The sequence below is a fragment of the Cimex lectularius genome, unplaced genomic scaffold (assembly GCF_000648675.2).
Source record: "Cimex lectularius strain Harlan isolate CLEC.00 unplaced genomic scaffold, Clec_2.1 scaffold66, whole genome shotgun sequence".
Taxonomy (NCBI): Eukaryota; Metazoa; Arthropoda; class Insecta; order Hemiptera; family Cimicidae; genus Cimex; species Cimex lectularius.
In genome coordinates this window covers 1,430,941-1,445,677 of record NW_019392701.1, presented here as the reverse complement: position 1 = coordinate 1,445,677, position 14,737 = coordinate 1,430,941, and the positions used below count along the sequence as shown (strand labels likewise).

The following is a 14,737-nucleotide window of genomic DNA, read 5'->3' as shown; positions in this document are numbered from 1 at the left end:
AGGGTTGTCCATTGGAGTTTGGTGTGAAGTGTTTTATGTACGTTTTACCTACACTTATTTTAATTTTATTCCAGTCAGTCTGACTTGTTGAACATTTCAGTTTAAAAGTACGACTGGCCCTGATTATATTTGTATTTTCCTTATCAGTATAATCAAAATGTGTACGGTTGAACGCTTTCACCCTTGCTGAAAAATAATAGTAAAGGTGGAACTTTAATTTTCTTTCGATCCCGGATATTACATAGAAAATAATAGGAGAAATCTTTCTTGAGATGTCTTCTACACGGCTCGCCCCCCTCGCGACGTCAGCAGTGTTTATGATGAGTTGCAATTTAATAAACAAAGACTTGTCATTGCTTCTTTTTTTCTATTTAAAACTGCAAATAGAATATTTTATTTTCTTCGAGTTGTTTAGGATTTAATATTGAAAAATTCATAACAAATTCTGTAATAATGATATTTGGACCGTGAAATCCAAGGCGCAGTTCGAATTCCCTTGAAATTGAAAGTCAAGATGACACTTTTGCCATATTATATAATGCAATTTTACTCGTAGTAACCGTATTTGATTAATTATATTGTACATTTAATAACAGGATTTTCTTATCTGATTTGTAATACGCATTTCTTTAACATAAATAAATGCATTTTAAATTGTAAAAATTAGTATTGAATGCACGAAGTTACATTTAAACATTCATTCAAACGTTTAACAATTCTCTAATCGTAAATTTGTAAACGAACATCGTTAGCAAATTGAAATATAATTATAGTCGTCGGAAAGGTCATGTACGGAAGATCTGTATCATATGTATAATTGCATATGGAAACTTGAACACGTTGACAACAAAAACTCTATTTTTTTTTTTTTCTGACCTTGCTTTATGCATTGGCCAAAGAAATAATTATATGAAGCCCGATGAGGCGGAAACGACCAAAGGGGCCAGGCGGATTTCGCCTAAGCAGCCCAAGCCAACGCAGCGGGGACTGGAGGGCTTTATAAAAATCAAGCGTCCCAACAATGACCCCCCACTCGAACTCTATTTTTATCTTCTAAGAATTAGGATTGAAAATCCTTACATTAACAGGGGGTTAAAAATATACCAAATTCTTATCAATAGGAAAAGAATGTAGAAACTAACAAATTTATTCAAAAAATTAGAAATTAAAACCGCTCTGAAGACCACGAACAAAATCGGGAAACTGTTAACAAGAAGAGGATAGTGTTGTGAGGTCACGGATTTCAATGAGTCTTTTTTTGCTGATACTTGATCGAAATATTTGACAAGTGTCCGAGAGTTCCGTCCAATCGGCCCCAGGAACCAGAAAAAAATTAGGTGTAAAAATGATCAAATATTGCTTTTACCAAGTTGCCACTGCTCACAGCTCTCAAAAATTGAATAAAATTTTCAGAGATTTTAATACATCGAAAAATATGAGTTTTTTTTGTTTCGTACTGTGGGATCTTTTGTTGAAAAGGTTGTTCGTTGCTGCTAAAGCGGCTGAGCATTTCTTCCCAAAATGGAAGCCAGATGGTCCAACCTGGGAAGACCTTCTTACTACCTCTCATATAACGTCTACGTCTAGAAAATAAACTAGATATGATAAGACTTCAATAAGAGGGTCGTAAAAATGCTTCTTAATATAGTTGATCAATTAAATGGTTTATGACCCAACACAGAGCCCTGGCGACGTCTGACAGATAACTACTTATAAGGTATGTGATATATCTAGCCAAAACCCAGTAAGCCAAATTTTTATATGAAAAAAGTTGGAAATACATAGAAAATTCAAAATTAAATATATTTAGAATAGGTTTATAAAAAGCTATATAATGCCTCTGTGCCGTGAACAGTTAAAAGCGTTTTCAGTGTCAACTAGTACCATTTCAGTGTGTTGTTTTAATTTAAAACTGTTGGTCTCCTATCAAGTATTCTGTATGTAAAGCCTCTCATAATTTCAATAATTGAACAGTATAAATAAATGAAATGCATGGGTTATGTTCGTAAATTTGTAAAACAGAATTATACTGATTCAGTCGATAGTATTGCTATGAAAATATGTATCTTCATTAACGTTGTCGTAAAATAATTTTGGGAATACAATATACTATTGCTGTCGATAAATGCTTAACTAACTGGCCGTATATGGCCGTGTTATTTCCGCAACCGACTCTAACGCTGTGAGACATATTCCATGCTAATAGAGAGTGAGACATATTCATGTTCCGACAAATGGTAATTGAACAATTAAGACCCGCTGATGCTGCCATAATAAGATTTTACGCGAACGAAATGGAACCCGTGATTACGGAATTTTTAATCAATTCTAAGTTGTCAATTCACTTATTTAATTGAAATTTCCTTTAAAAAAATAGACCATGCTGCTTTTACTCACCAAGGGATCCACTTTCAGCCTCCTTGTGTGCGGCATGCTTCTTTTTGTTCGGGCACCTGCTAAGCCCCGGTGGACGAAATGGAATTCGTTATCAGAGCCGAGTACCTGTAAGAACAAAAACTTGTAACATAAAATGCAAAAGTCTGTGCGGCTGGTTTCCCAGCGAACCGAATACATCTTGATCCACATTACATAAAAAAGTGTGCTCTATATTTGTACAACGTTTGAGGTATAACACGATAGCCTTTCGGCAAATAAAACCTTCTGTGAAATACGTGGTATTAGGTGATACCTAGTCATACGTGGCAGTGAACAGTACTACGTTCGAAATCACGAGATTTTGCTTGTCCTAACAATCTCTTCTCCTATGACTTCACTCAAGACAACGTGCTGACGATATGACGATTCCTAAACGACGCTGTATTACCTGGAGGTATAGCGGAAGTCAAACAAAAGGTAGAGACTTTTGCCCGGAAAGTAGACGACTGGTCGGCATAATGGCGTGCCATGCTGAAACCATGATATCAACTTGGGGGGTTGGGCTTCTTAGTTTTTCGTCCGTATCTGTTTAGTTTCCACCACTGTTTTTCTTTGTGGTAAAAAAAAATCAAACGTAACTCTCATGTTTTCTTCGATGACTTCCAGCAATGGCCGAAGCGAATGTTGAATTTGACAAGAAATCAGATCAACCGGACGAATAGACTATTGAAAGAGAGAAATTATTACTTAAATCAGCTTCATACCAGAAGGATGGTGGGAAGGCACTCACTCTTACCAGACTTAACAAAATGGTTTCCTGATAGTTTTGTCAAGTTAGTCAGTGATTCCGATGGTTTAGCTTCAACTCACCAATCGAAAAGCTGTAAATTTCGAGTACTATTTAATTTAAGGCCTGCGAACGAGGATGAATTAGAATTCTAGATTAGAGACATGATATATATCATTAACGAAGTTGAAGAAGGGTGGTGGTGGAAAGTAAAAAAACAAATATAAAAAACCCCGCAAGAACATACAATGTCCACCTTAATTAAAAACAATAGAATACAAATTCACATTTCACACAACACCAATATGACGCCACAAGAATAGCAACACACTTTATGTCAGTGTGAAATATTTGGTTCAAAGTTTATATTTATTCCAATTAATTATTCTTTTTATCTAAGGTTTTTGGTTGAGACGAAAAATAAGTGTCACGACATCTCAAGCGGTTAGAGCAGCGGCATATTGAGCCGAAGGTCGTGGGTTCGAATCCCACTCGTGACAGTAATTTTTCATCTTAACCAAAAACCTTAGATAAAAAGTATAATTAATTGGAATAATGAATATGGTCAATTATGACCACTAAACAAATATGGATTAATTTATATTTACATCTTACATTTACATTATTGTATTTTTATATCAGTTTTGTAATTCACCTAGGCCTTGAAGAGGACCCGAAGGTCGAAACGTCGGTTAAAAACGAAAAAGGTGTTTTTCTAAACTACTTCATTCTTGACTTATCTTCACGAATTCAACTAATTAATGAAATTAATGTTTGGGAATGCCGCGAAACCGGCAGGATTGTTCCAAGTAAGTGACAATATCATGGAATCCGAAGAAATTAATGCCGAGGAATTGAGAAAAATAGCCGCCACTAACATATTTAAAGGATCTAACTATAGCACTGCTAGATTTAATAAAGGCAAAGTCAAGAAACTTTCGGTTGGTAATTATTCATTCGTAAAAAATGAAGTACATAATCAAACGAAATTAGATCCGAAATATAAACGTCCATTTGAAGTTGTTGAAGTTATAAGGGCATTACCGAACAAGAGGCTCTTCCCTAAATACTCGCCAGGAGCCTCACCACTAAGCCACTACGAGTTCATTCACATACAGCTGAACTGGACATGGAACAATTTTTAACTGACCCGTAATTCGGATGGTTATGCAACCTCCCCCGTCTATGCACATAGGATCTGGTACCTTAACCCCCGTGTGTCTCTGATTCAGCACCCGCCGTCCGCGGTCAGCTCGCAAGCCAACATCTCCCTTAACCCATTTTGAGGGACCTAACCCTACCTGGACTTGATACTGGGTTCCCGCATACTCGGTCATCCTAAAAAGGACACTGAGGACTTTAACGTCCGCACCTAGTCGGCCTTATCGGACGTTTTGATTCTCAAAATGAGAGCTGACGCACTTCCGCATACGACAGGGTTGTGTTACTGCCGCAGCATTAGTTTTGAGGCAGCTCAGCCCCGAAGGGCCAATACAACCTCGCTCCCCGCTTGTCCATTCCAAGAAGCCGGGCCTGCTTTAAGCATCAGACCGTATGCCGCGCGCAAAGGGCTACCTAAGCCGAAGTACATCAGCCTGGTCTCCCGCGTACTCCCTAGATAGAGAAGGCGACTCTATCTCCCAGAGTATTGGGGCTTCCCCAGTGTAGAAACTACCGGATCCGCTCCGGCCGCGGTTTCGTTTAAAGTGGAATTTCTAACCACCCCCTAGAGGAGCACTTACGGTAACACCTCCCATCGAGCTCAGCCTACACCTGCCATGCGCAATCGAGGGACGCCATAGGCTTACGCCTTGGTGGTCCGATCCTTCGCTGTCCCACAAGGTAACAACGACGGACATACGCACTGCTGTGCAAAGCATACTCGAGTAGGAGCAACCGATTCACTACCCGTTCCCAACCGCTACTACCCACGCATTCGAGGGACTATCCAGCATAATAATCGCGTCCTCAACGCCTGTACGCTGCCGTCCGATCCGCCGTATTCCGTGAGGCCGGGTGTATAACGGTGGTCATACGCAAGTTTCGCGCGAAGGTCACAGGCAGAAGACAGCCTTTTCTGTAAGTTCCCGCTAGAGGCGTCACCACAAGCCACCACGAATCCATTCCCAGCGTAACATGGGCTGAATTTGGAACGTTCTGTTACCCCATGGTACAGATGGTCATGCACCCTCCCCCGTATATGCAGACAGGATCTGGTACACTGACCCTCGTGTGCCTCTGATAAGGCACCCGCTGCCCATGCCGACCCGAGGCCGACACGAGTACAGCCTGTGCTTTAGAGAGGTTGCCAAACCCTCTAGACTACACCATTATTTTGCGCCTGGATACCCCCCTTGTATCTAAGGGTTGGGAGGGGGGTCACAGAATAGAATGAATTCGGGATTGAGAAAAGGCCGTGGATGAGGACTCGAGGTGAGCCGTTACGGGGTCTCGAGCCTTAACCACACTATACCACTCGTCGTCGCCGTAGTGCCACATTGAGTGGGCTACAGCTCCCAGGGTGGGTGACCTGGACTTGACACAGTGATCTCATCAAATCCCTATGCATCCAAACTCAATAAATAAAACCGCACTCATTATGCCAGATGGTCACTATGAATATCTTCGCGTCTCAGTGTTTAATATATGCTTGGCGAATTGCGAAACAAAGATGTGCTAACAAACATGGATGATATATTATTAATTCCATCAAATGATATGGATTCTAAACTGGCGTTGTTAGATAAAGTGCTATAGAGCTCGGATAGAGTAGGATGGGTTAAAATTAAAGCTAGAAAAATGTTCTTTTCTACAGGAACATCTCAACCTTGGGTTTGAGATTAGTTCATAATGCGTGCGAACTGGAAAAAGGAAAATTGAGGCTGTTTATAAATTTCCAATTGCTACAAGTATGCATAATGTCCGTCAGTTCATAGGATTAGCTCGGTATTTGAGCAAATTCATAATAGCTGTTTAATATTGGCGAAACCCATAACAGACCTAACAAGGAAGGATGCGCTAGTCAGTGGGGAGTGGGGAGAAGATCAGCCACAGGCGTTTAAAAAATTAAAAGAGTTACTGTCAGGTAGACCATTCTTAGCGATTTATGATAGTCAACTTGATACAGAACTGCATACCGATGCAAGCAAATTTGGAATAGGAGGTGCATTAATACAAAGGCAATTATCAGGCGAAATAAAACCAGAGAAAACCAATCCCTATACCATCCATGTGGATCATTTAGTACCATTCACAAGAAGTACGTCAGGATATAGTTATCTTCTTATGGTGGTCGATGATATATGCGATAATTTTTGGCGAGTTTGGATTTTCTCGAATGTAATTAACGATCGTGGTTTGGCGTTTACCAGTAGGATGTTTAAAGAGGTTTTGGCAGAGACGGGAATCAACAGTTACCGAATGCTTTTGCTATGTCTAGGGGTCGAGTGGAAATACAAAATCGGACTTTAATTGAGATGTTGGCGGCCAGTGCAGCAGATGAGAGTAAATAGGGTAGGTATTTGCCATTGTGTGGGGTATATATGGTATAGAGAATGCGAGCACACGATTTTCTCCGGCTCTGTTGATGTTCATACACAAGTCAAGCGTCATGGCGGACTTGACTGGGTGTGGGGGCAAAAATACTGAAGATCAAGTGGAGAAAATAACTGATGGTCCGGGCGAAGTATTTTGTCATATCGGAATTAAAAAGAGTACTTAAGGCGAAGTATGGTTGGTGAAAGGAGTACTGCGGCGGTCAAAATAAATAATTTTAGTACGTTGCAGCTGAGATATCGGGCGACGGCTCAAGTATTTCTGCGCACAAGCCTAGTTCTGGTGTTGAGGTATCTGGATTAAAGAGAGAATATCCTGACAATCGCGTACCCATAGCCAGTGAGTTGCAACATTGCGGGCCCACTGGATTGGCGGACAATTTAATGATGCCACGCGAGGAGAGCTTTTGGTAACATAAATAAGTGTGCACTGCAAATTATGGAGAGATATAACCAGAGGCGTAAGGTTGCAAACAAATACAAGATAGGCGAGTTAGTATTATGGCGAAAATCGGCTACTGGTAATTCAGATGAAGGTGTAAAAAGGAAGTTTAGAAAATAAGTTTGATGAGCCGTACAGGATAGCTAAGGTATTAGGTTCGATGGGGCACTCAATAATCCAGCATCAACCCTCTCACACTACAAATCCACGATAATAAATACATTCATTCTCAAGACAAGCTACTAACACATTCAATGAGACTACACTTTTCCTTCAAGGATCAGAACAGGGGAGCTAAATGCTCGCTACCGTGCCCAAGCACAAATTTCATATCAGTTGGCATTACTGCGCGTTCTCTATGTGGAAGTTAGTAATGGCACTCCTCAATTAAGTAGGAAACACGTGCAACCTTTCTCTGCCAGACACATACGCCGGCTTTAGCCCAAACGTAAATGTCCGTTTGTGGCCTATCATTCATCGGGTAAGGCTTACCATTCTTCTACGAGTCAGGTCCTTCTAGGCCCGCCGATCGACAGTGCTATTAATGGTCATTATTTTGACATGTTTCCTTCTTTCAATATTAGTTAATAAAATTTACAAAATTAAAATGTTTTATTCTTGCAAGATACTAGAAGAAGTTTTATTGCTTCTTCCTAGTCGATTTTTAATACTAAAAGAAGACCGGTGTTCAATAAATAAATTAAAAACTTGAAGGAGCGAATATTAATTATAAAATATTCAACAGTATAATATTAACAATGTAATTTGATGTTTTGAACAAAGAATAACGCCAGTTTTTGAACTTTTGGGTTTACCAAAATAAACGATTGTTTCCTTCACTTTTGTTTGCGTGCTGATTAGCATTTTTTTCAGTATAACTCGGAGGCCTGATTAGAGTTTTGTCAGTCCTGAGTTTGAGCCTAGTATAAAAAGGATTTCTTGGAAATTTACCCAGAGCTGGTTGTTATTTTTGTTGATAACAATATAATTTAAAGAAATATACACGGGGCCTTTTCTCGTTAAGTGATATACAGGTTCAAATCAATATCCCTTCGTTGGTATATTTCTCAACTTTGAACATTATCTACGACCATACGGGTGTTGTGAGGTGTGCCTTGTGGAGATCAGCGACCTGAATAATATAGGGGCAAGGCCCTCCATATAAGCCTTATCGCAATTTTTCATAACATTGTACATTTAAAATGCAAAACCCAGATGATTGTTTGTACAAAATAGCCTGCAACTCTCGGGACATGGAATAAAAAGGAAATTTGTGCAATAGTAATAATAATCTCGTCCAACCATGGAATATAAACAGGAAGACCAGTTGTGATGCTGGAGGAATTATTTGACTAATGAGGTACAGAATTTTTCTACGTGGTATGATACTGAGCCCTCTCCAGGTACCATAAACTTTTCGTAGCTATTGCAAGGCTGTTGTATAGGATATGTTCTTTTGACTCTGTCTTTTGTCGATATAGTCAAGTGGTTTCATGTTTTAATTGCTATTTTACTGGATGAATTCCTGTTAGAGTTTTGAGTTCCATTCTGCTGAGTAGGTTTTCCTTTCTCCCATTGGGCTGTTTTTGCTCGACTTTGTCTTTTAGCTTTTCCCAGTACTTGTTGTATTCTTTAATTAACCAAGACTCCAGCTCTTTTTAATGTGGCTGTTTAATATCCATTTATGCCACCATTTGGATTTGTTGTTCCGAGGCTCGTTTTTTTAAGTTAATATGTCTCATTGCCTGAAATTCCCTCATGACCCGGTTTAGCGCTGGGATTTATTTTTATTATAAAAATAAATGACTGAACTGATATTCTGAGAACAATGTAAGAACTGATATTCGAGAGCTCTTGTCAGCAAAATCGATTCGGCTGGAACTTGGCGCCAAGTGGAATCGGAAGTCACGCTTATATGTCACATAAGACAAGCATCACTAAACTTCCGTGATTATTACACAAAACTCGTCAACTAGTGAGTAATGTTGTAGTTGGGAAATCAGGATAGCTTCCTCTTAGATTGTCGTAAATTTGTATCGGACAGCGGTAAATCAGGAAGGTGATGTCAATAGCATAGAACATCTTTTATTATACAGAGTGTCCTTTTTAGATGGCTCGGCTAGGTTTCTCTTGAACTAATGGCACTATAAAAAAACCCACCAAAAATACCTGTTTAATATTTTTTAGCCTAGTACCTCAGACCCAGTTCAACTTAAAAATTTCAAATACGACCCTATAAATCATGACACATCGTTTTAAAGGATTTTTTTTACGCTGAAAACAATGGTGCAATCGGAATTTAAATTGGTCAAAACACGACAAAGGTTTGAAAAAAACGCCTTTCGTTTGTTTCGTTGTTAATTCCAATCACACACGTGTTAATTCCAATTAATTTGCTTCCTCACTAAAGTAAGCATTAATTGCCTTTATAGTGTGTATATATATATATAAAGTGGAAGGTTTATGGGCCGACAAACAGCTGAGGTCATCGCCGGTCCTCCGCGTGTATTCCTTCGCTTTCCTGTCTTTCTCGCGTATTTTGTATTGAACTGCAGCCATTTGAGCATCTCGATCTGATTACTGACTCTCTGCTTTTACTTGTATATTACGTGGTTATTTTAAAAAGCTAGCCTCTTGTTACCTACCTCAGGTTGTCAATTTAAGAATAGATACACAACATACAATACATAACATATATATCGCCACAAACATAGAAGTCTGGTCACATTCACTCCCCCAGAGTACTCGATATTCCTCGTGGCGGGGTTGAACCCACTACATTCTTACTAATAACTTGCTTTTATTCTCCAGACGTCACACACTCACCCCAGAGTACTCGATATTCCTCGTGGCGGGGTAAATAACCCCTTCCTTTCACGCTAATAAATTACATTCATCCTAATATATATATTATAATATATTAACATAAACACCACACAAACACTTCAGACACAACACAAGCACAGCACAAACACACATAAACTATATACATTTGAAAATCCCTATAGCCCTGAGGTACCGGTACAGCGATTTGTGCCCGCTGCCGTGCCTCAAGACTACGCAAGGCCCGTTGATATTCCAAAATATTGCCTATAAACGTCGAGCCTTCTACAATTGAAAAGGTGCTCGACTGTTACTCTATCCTTGCATAATGGGCACCTATGCGGTCGCTTTCGTGCTAGAAGGTGCCCGTGCGTAATTCTTGTATGACCTATGCGTAGTCTTGTCAGTATGACCTTTTCCCTTTTTGACCCATTTTCCGTGAACCAGGGACCGACGTCTTTCTTAACCTGCCACAGTTTGGCAGGGTTATTTCTATTTTTCCGAGCCCAGCGATATTTCCATTCTTCTTTTATCGTATCTGAAATTAATAACTTGAGGTCCGCTGGGCGTATTGGTTGGGAAGCGTCATGAGGTCCTCTGGCTGCTTCTTTGGCCGCCCTGTCTGCTGCTTCGTTCCCGACTATCCCTACGTGGCCGGGAACCTATAGTGTCTATATTCTGTCATTGTTTGTCAAACACTTACATTAGGAGAGCAATTTCAATTCCTGGAAGTAAATAAATTTTACAATAGTACCTATTCGTTACATTTAGTATTCTATTCAAAATGAACCGAAGAGTACATTTTTCCGATGAACAGCGAGTTGATAAGTTCGACTGCTTTATTGGTACTGGTGGTACTGAAAGTGTGCAGTCGAGTTGTCCACCCAGAAATTTCCTGATCGCCCCAGAGTAAACCACAAAACGTTTACTCGTGTTGCTCGCAATATGAGGAGATACGGATCAGTTGCTGTCCCATCACCAATAAACCGGTGGCGAATTTCGACGAGGGGCTGAATATTTTAGTGTGGGTTTGCGAAAATCCTTATTCCTCTCTCCGAAATCTTTGAAGGGTTTTAGGTTTTTCAAAAAATAAAATTAGAGATGTACTCCGGAGTTACAATTTTAAGCCGTATCGCTCTCGTCTTGTCCAGGGATTTCGGGACTCTGAATATGACAGGCGTCTAACGTTCCTTCCACAAATGTCGATTTGTGACGCTGAAGAAAACGTTCCTATGTCCTATGGACTGATGAAGCCATGTTCACCTCTAATGGCATAGTAAACCGTAGGAATTTACATATTTCGGACGTGGGCAGAGGAAAATCCGAGAATATCGTACTCATGTCATTATCAGGTGCTTCACAGTATCAAAGTTTGGTGTGGACTTTTCGGAAATAAATTAATTGGGCCTTATTTCTACGAAAATAATTTAAATGGTGCTCTATCCCTCAATTTTTGATGGCGGTTTTACCAGGACTATTATACGACCCAACTAGCAAGCAGCCCTCTCACCCATGGGACCAGAACCAATACCGGGTGCACCGCAATGTGTGCTTAAGTTGGAACTGGAAAAAGTGTTTGAGAAAAACTCAAACACTGGACGAAAAACTAATTGAGTTTTGTTTGCCCTAAAATACCGTGTGGTGTCGTTTTTTCGGTCGTAAATTTCTTTATTAAGCCAGCTCGAGTGAATTAGATTCGTGTACTATTTTTCTTTTTGTTGTTCATTAGCTATTACTACATGTGTTGTTTTATCGTTGTTTTAATATTGAGAAAATACAATCATATGAGGAATACGTATTTATTTTCCTGTGCGGTACGTGTCGAAACCAGCAACGCGTGATAATAACAATCTTTTACTGCTGAGCCAAGAAAATCCGTGCGTCGAGTTGTCAAGTGTTTATATATTAGATTTTAGTCTTCGTACGTACTATAACACACGAATCGATTTAATTATATAAAATTGGGCGAATTATTAAAATACGAACTTCAAAGGTCTCGTTTCGTCCGTCATCATTGTGTATCAAATGTTGCCGTAATCGGCTGCAACGTGACGCTGACATTGTGAACGGAACAACTTATTTTAAAAAAAAGCGGCGTAATAAATATTACAGATTTGACAAACCCTCGAGGCATTATTCGTCACGAACATTTAATTTCGCTTTTCACCTTGTATATTCCCTATCCGGCTCAGGGAGGAGTCGGAGGCGCTAATAAAACCAACAAGAAGAAGTACATTTTCTTGAATTATTCGCCAAGTTAGACGAGAGTTGGATAACTTTGTATCTGGTCCTTTTTTCTGGAACACTCCTCTCCTTAAACAATTGGAATCAATAAAAAAAGTTGATAACATTTACGGATCATTGTTTAAAAAGCGTTTAAAATATTTGTTTTAATACTCAAGGATATTAGTTAACCGTAAAAAAATTTCAAACAGCGCAATGGACTATCCCATCTGTAACCATAACTGTAACCTGTCCCTAATCTAGTCTAACTTAACCCTAACCTAACCTAATCCTAATTCTAATCCTATCCATACTTATCTAACCCGCCCTTACCCTAACCTGCACCACTCCAAATCGAATACAATTCCGTCACGTGTGTAATGCGGGAGTGACCACGAATTTATGAACATCCTAAATTTATAGATTCGACTCGTATATCAACAACTGTCACCGACTTTGTAACAATTTTGATGAGTTTTCTGGAAGTTCTGTTTGTTTCGTCCCAAAATCGACAGTGCAATTGTTTAAGAAAATCCATAATAAGATTAGATTTTGCATAATAAATTGACTTCAGCAAGTAGAGAAAGTGGTTAGTTTTTAAATATTGAATCGGTGAAGCTTTGTTTGAGCGTTTAGAGTTATATGGTTAAAGTTAGTTTTAAGTTAAACAAACTCTCTTACGATGAACTAGATTATCGACCTGCTGGATCCAAAGAAGTTTTTTCAGAGGATCTTCGGAAGAGGTCAAAACAGAGAAAACTTCCTTACCGTTTTCGCCGAGCTTTCGACAGTTTTATACTGTCATCTTCAGGCCCTGTTTTATTATCATATAAACAAACAATTAAAACATGAAAAAACAATAATTACAACAATAATTGNTATTGTTTTTTCATGTTTTAATTGTTTGTTTATATGATAATAAAACAGGGCCTGAAGATGACAGTATAAAACTGTCGAAAGCTCGGCGAAAACGGTAAGGAAGTTTTCTCTGTTTTGACCTCTTCCGAAGATCCTCTGAAAAAACTCTCTTACGTTTTGTTGTTCTCGTTTAAACGGTCAGCTTGTGTAAACATAGACACGTCCAAACCGAAGTACATCAAGGATTCATAAGTGAATTAATTAAACTGCCATCTTCTACTTAAGCAGTCTAAAGCGATGGTTATTTGACGGGAAGAAATTAAAGATTAAAGTAACCCTAGTTCCGAACAGAATCCGTTAAGAAAGGCGGCAACCTTGGACGGGAAAATCTGAAATTTAAATACCTAATCCCAACTGTTTCACCATGGCGACAAAGCTCTGTGCTTAACCTTGGAAGTAACTAACTCGTGTCTTGTAAATTTCAGCTGCGTGGCAGCGATTATTTCTCGATAAACAAAATACGTTTATTTTTTATTTTGCCCTGCATCAGAGAATAGATTTTTAAAAATGTCTAAAACCTGCACTAAGGGATATCGCTGATCATCGGGGAAATCTGAGGATGTGGGTGCGAAATAATTCAAAAGAAAATATTAAAACATCATATCTGGTATAATATACATTAAAATATTTGGTGGAAAGGTACTAAGGAAAATTAATGTACACAACCTAATCTATCCATCCCAAACACAAACCTAACATAACCTGACCTTACCTTGCCTAAAATAACCGCCCCTAACTCTAACCTTGTAACACATATCACCTACACTGGGGGTTGGCGCGTACTTATTTCATTTCGCGTAACGTTTTGCATTCTCAGGCCTGCGATGAATCATTTCGGGAATTTGTGTACGAAGATATTAAATTTTCTGTAACATTGGGAAATTAATCGCTGGACTCCCGGGGTGGGTGATTCTCGAGGCTTCATTTCATGGATGATTCATTGTAAATTTCAAAAATTGGAATTGCCCGTGGTATGCGAGAAGTGATTGGCTCAACACTGTACACGCGTGTAAATCGTGTCCAAATTGAGTTTATATAGATCAGGAAATTAACAAACAAATGTATGACTATTAACTGTAATATAGTTATATATACTTTTATATAAATAACTATACTTTATTAATATAATAACTGATCATTGGTTAATTTTGTACGAGAATCGATGGAGATTTATAGACCGGCCGACCTGAAAATGCGCCACATCTTCAAAATATCGTCCAAATCGATTGTCGGTTGAAACAGGTTAAAAATATTGCTTCTAGAACGTAGAAGGAAACTTCGCATTTCAAAGCTAATCGCCTTATCTCCTTGAATATCATGTACTCGTCTTTAACTTATGCTGTATTTGCTTTATTGTTTCTCTTCTCATATCCATACGAATTCATTTATGAAACCGCGGCAAAGTACATTAGCCAATGTTTATTATGAGAAGATCTCAAGCGGAAAATTATTCTAGGTAATATTTCGCCTGAAACTTTGTTCAATAAGCAGAGTGAGAAGAAACTTGAAAGTTTGCAACAACGGTTTGTAAAAATTGACATCATGCTTAATTTATACTAAATCTAATTCTTATTTTTGGTTAAACCATTATGGGTGGATCAGGTTACGACAACC

At 38.9% G+C, this 14,737-nt stretch overlaps 1 protein-coding gene across 1 annotated transcript in view; it reads right to left on the bottom strand.

Moving 5' to 3' along the window:
* LOC112126655 (neuroendocrine convertase 2-like) overlaps positions 1-14,737 on the bottom strand; it is a 121,746-nt gene that overhangs the window by 39,351 nt on the left and 67,658 nt on the right. Inside the window, exon 2 of the mRNA XM_024226128.1 lies at positions 2,398-2,502. Coding sequence (XP_024081896.1) covers positions 2,398-2,502 — 105 coding nt within the window. The remainder of the gene's footprint in view (positions 1-2,397; positions 2,503-14,737) is intronic.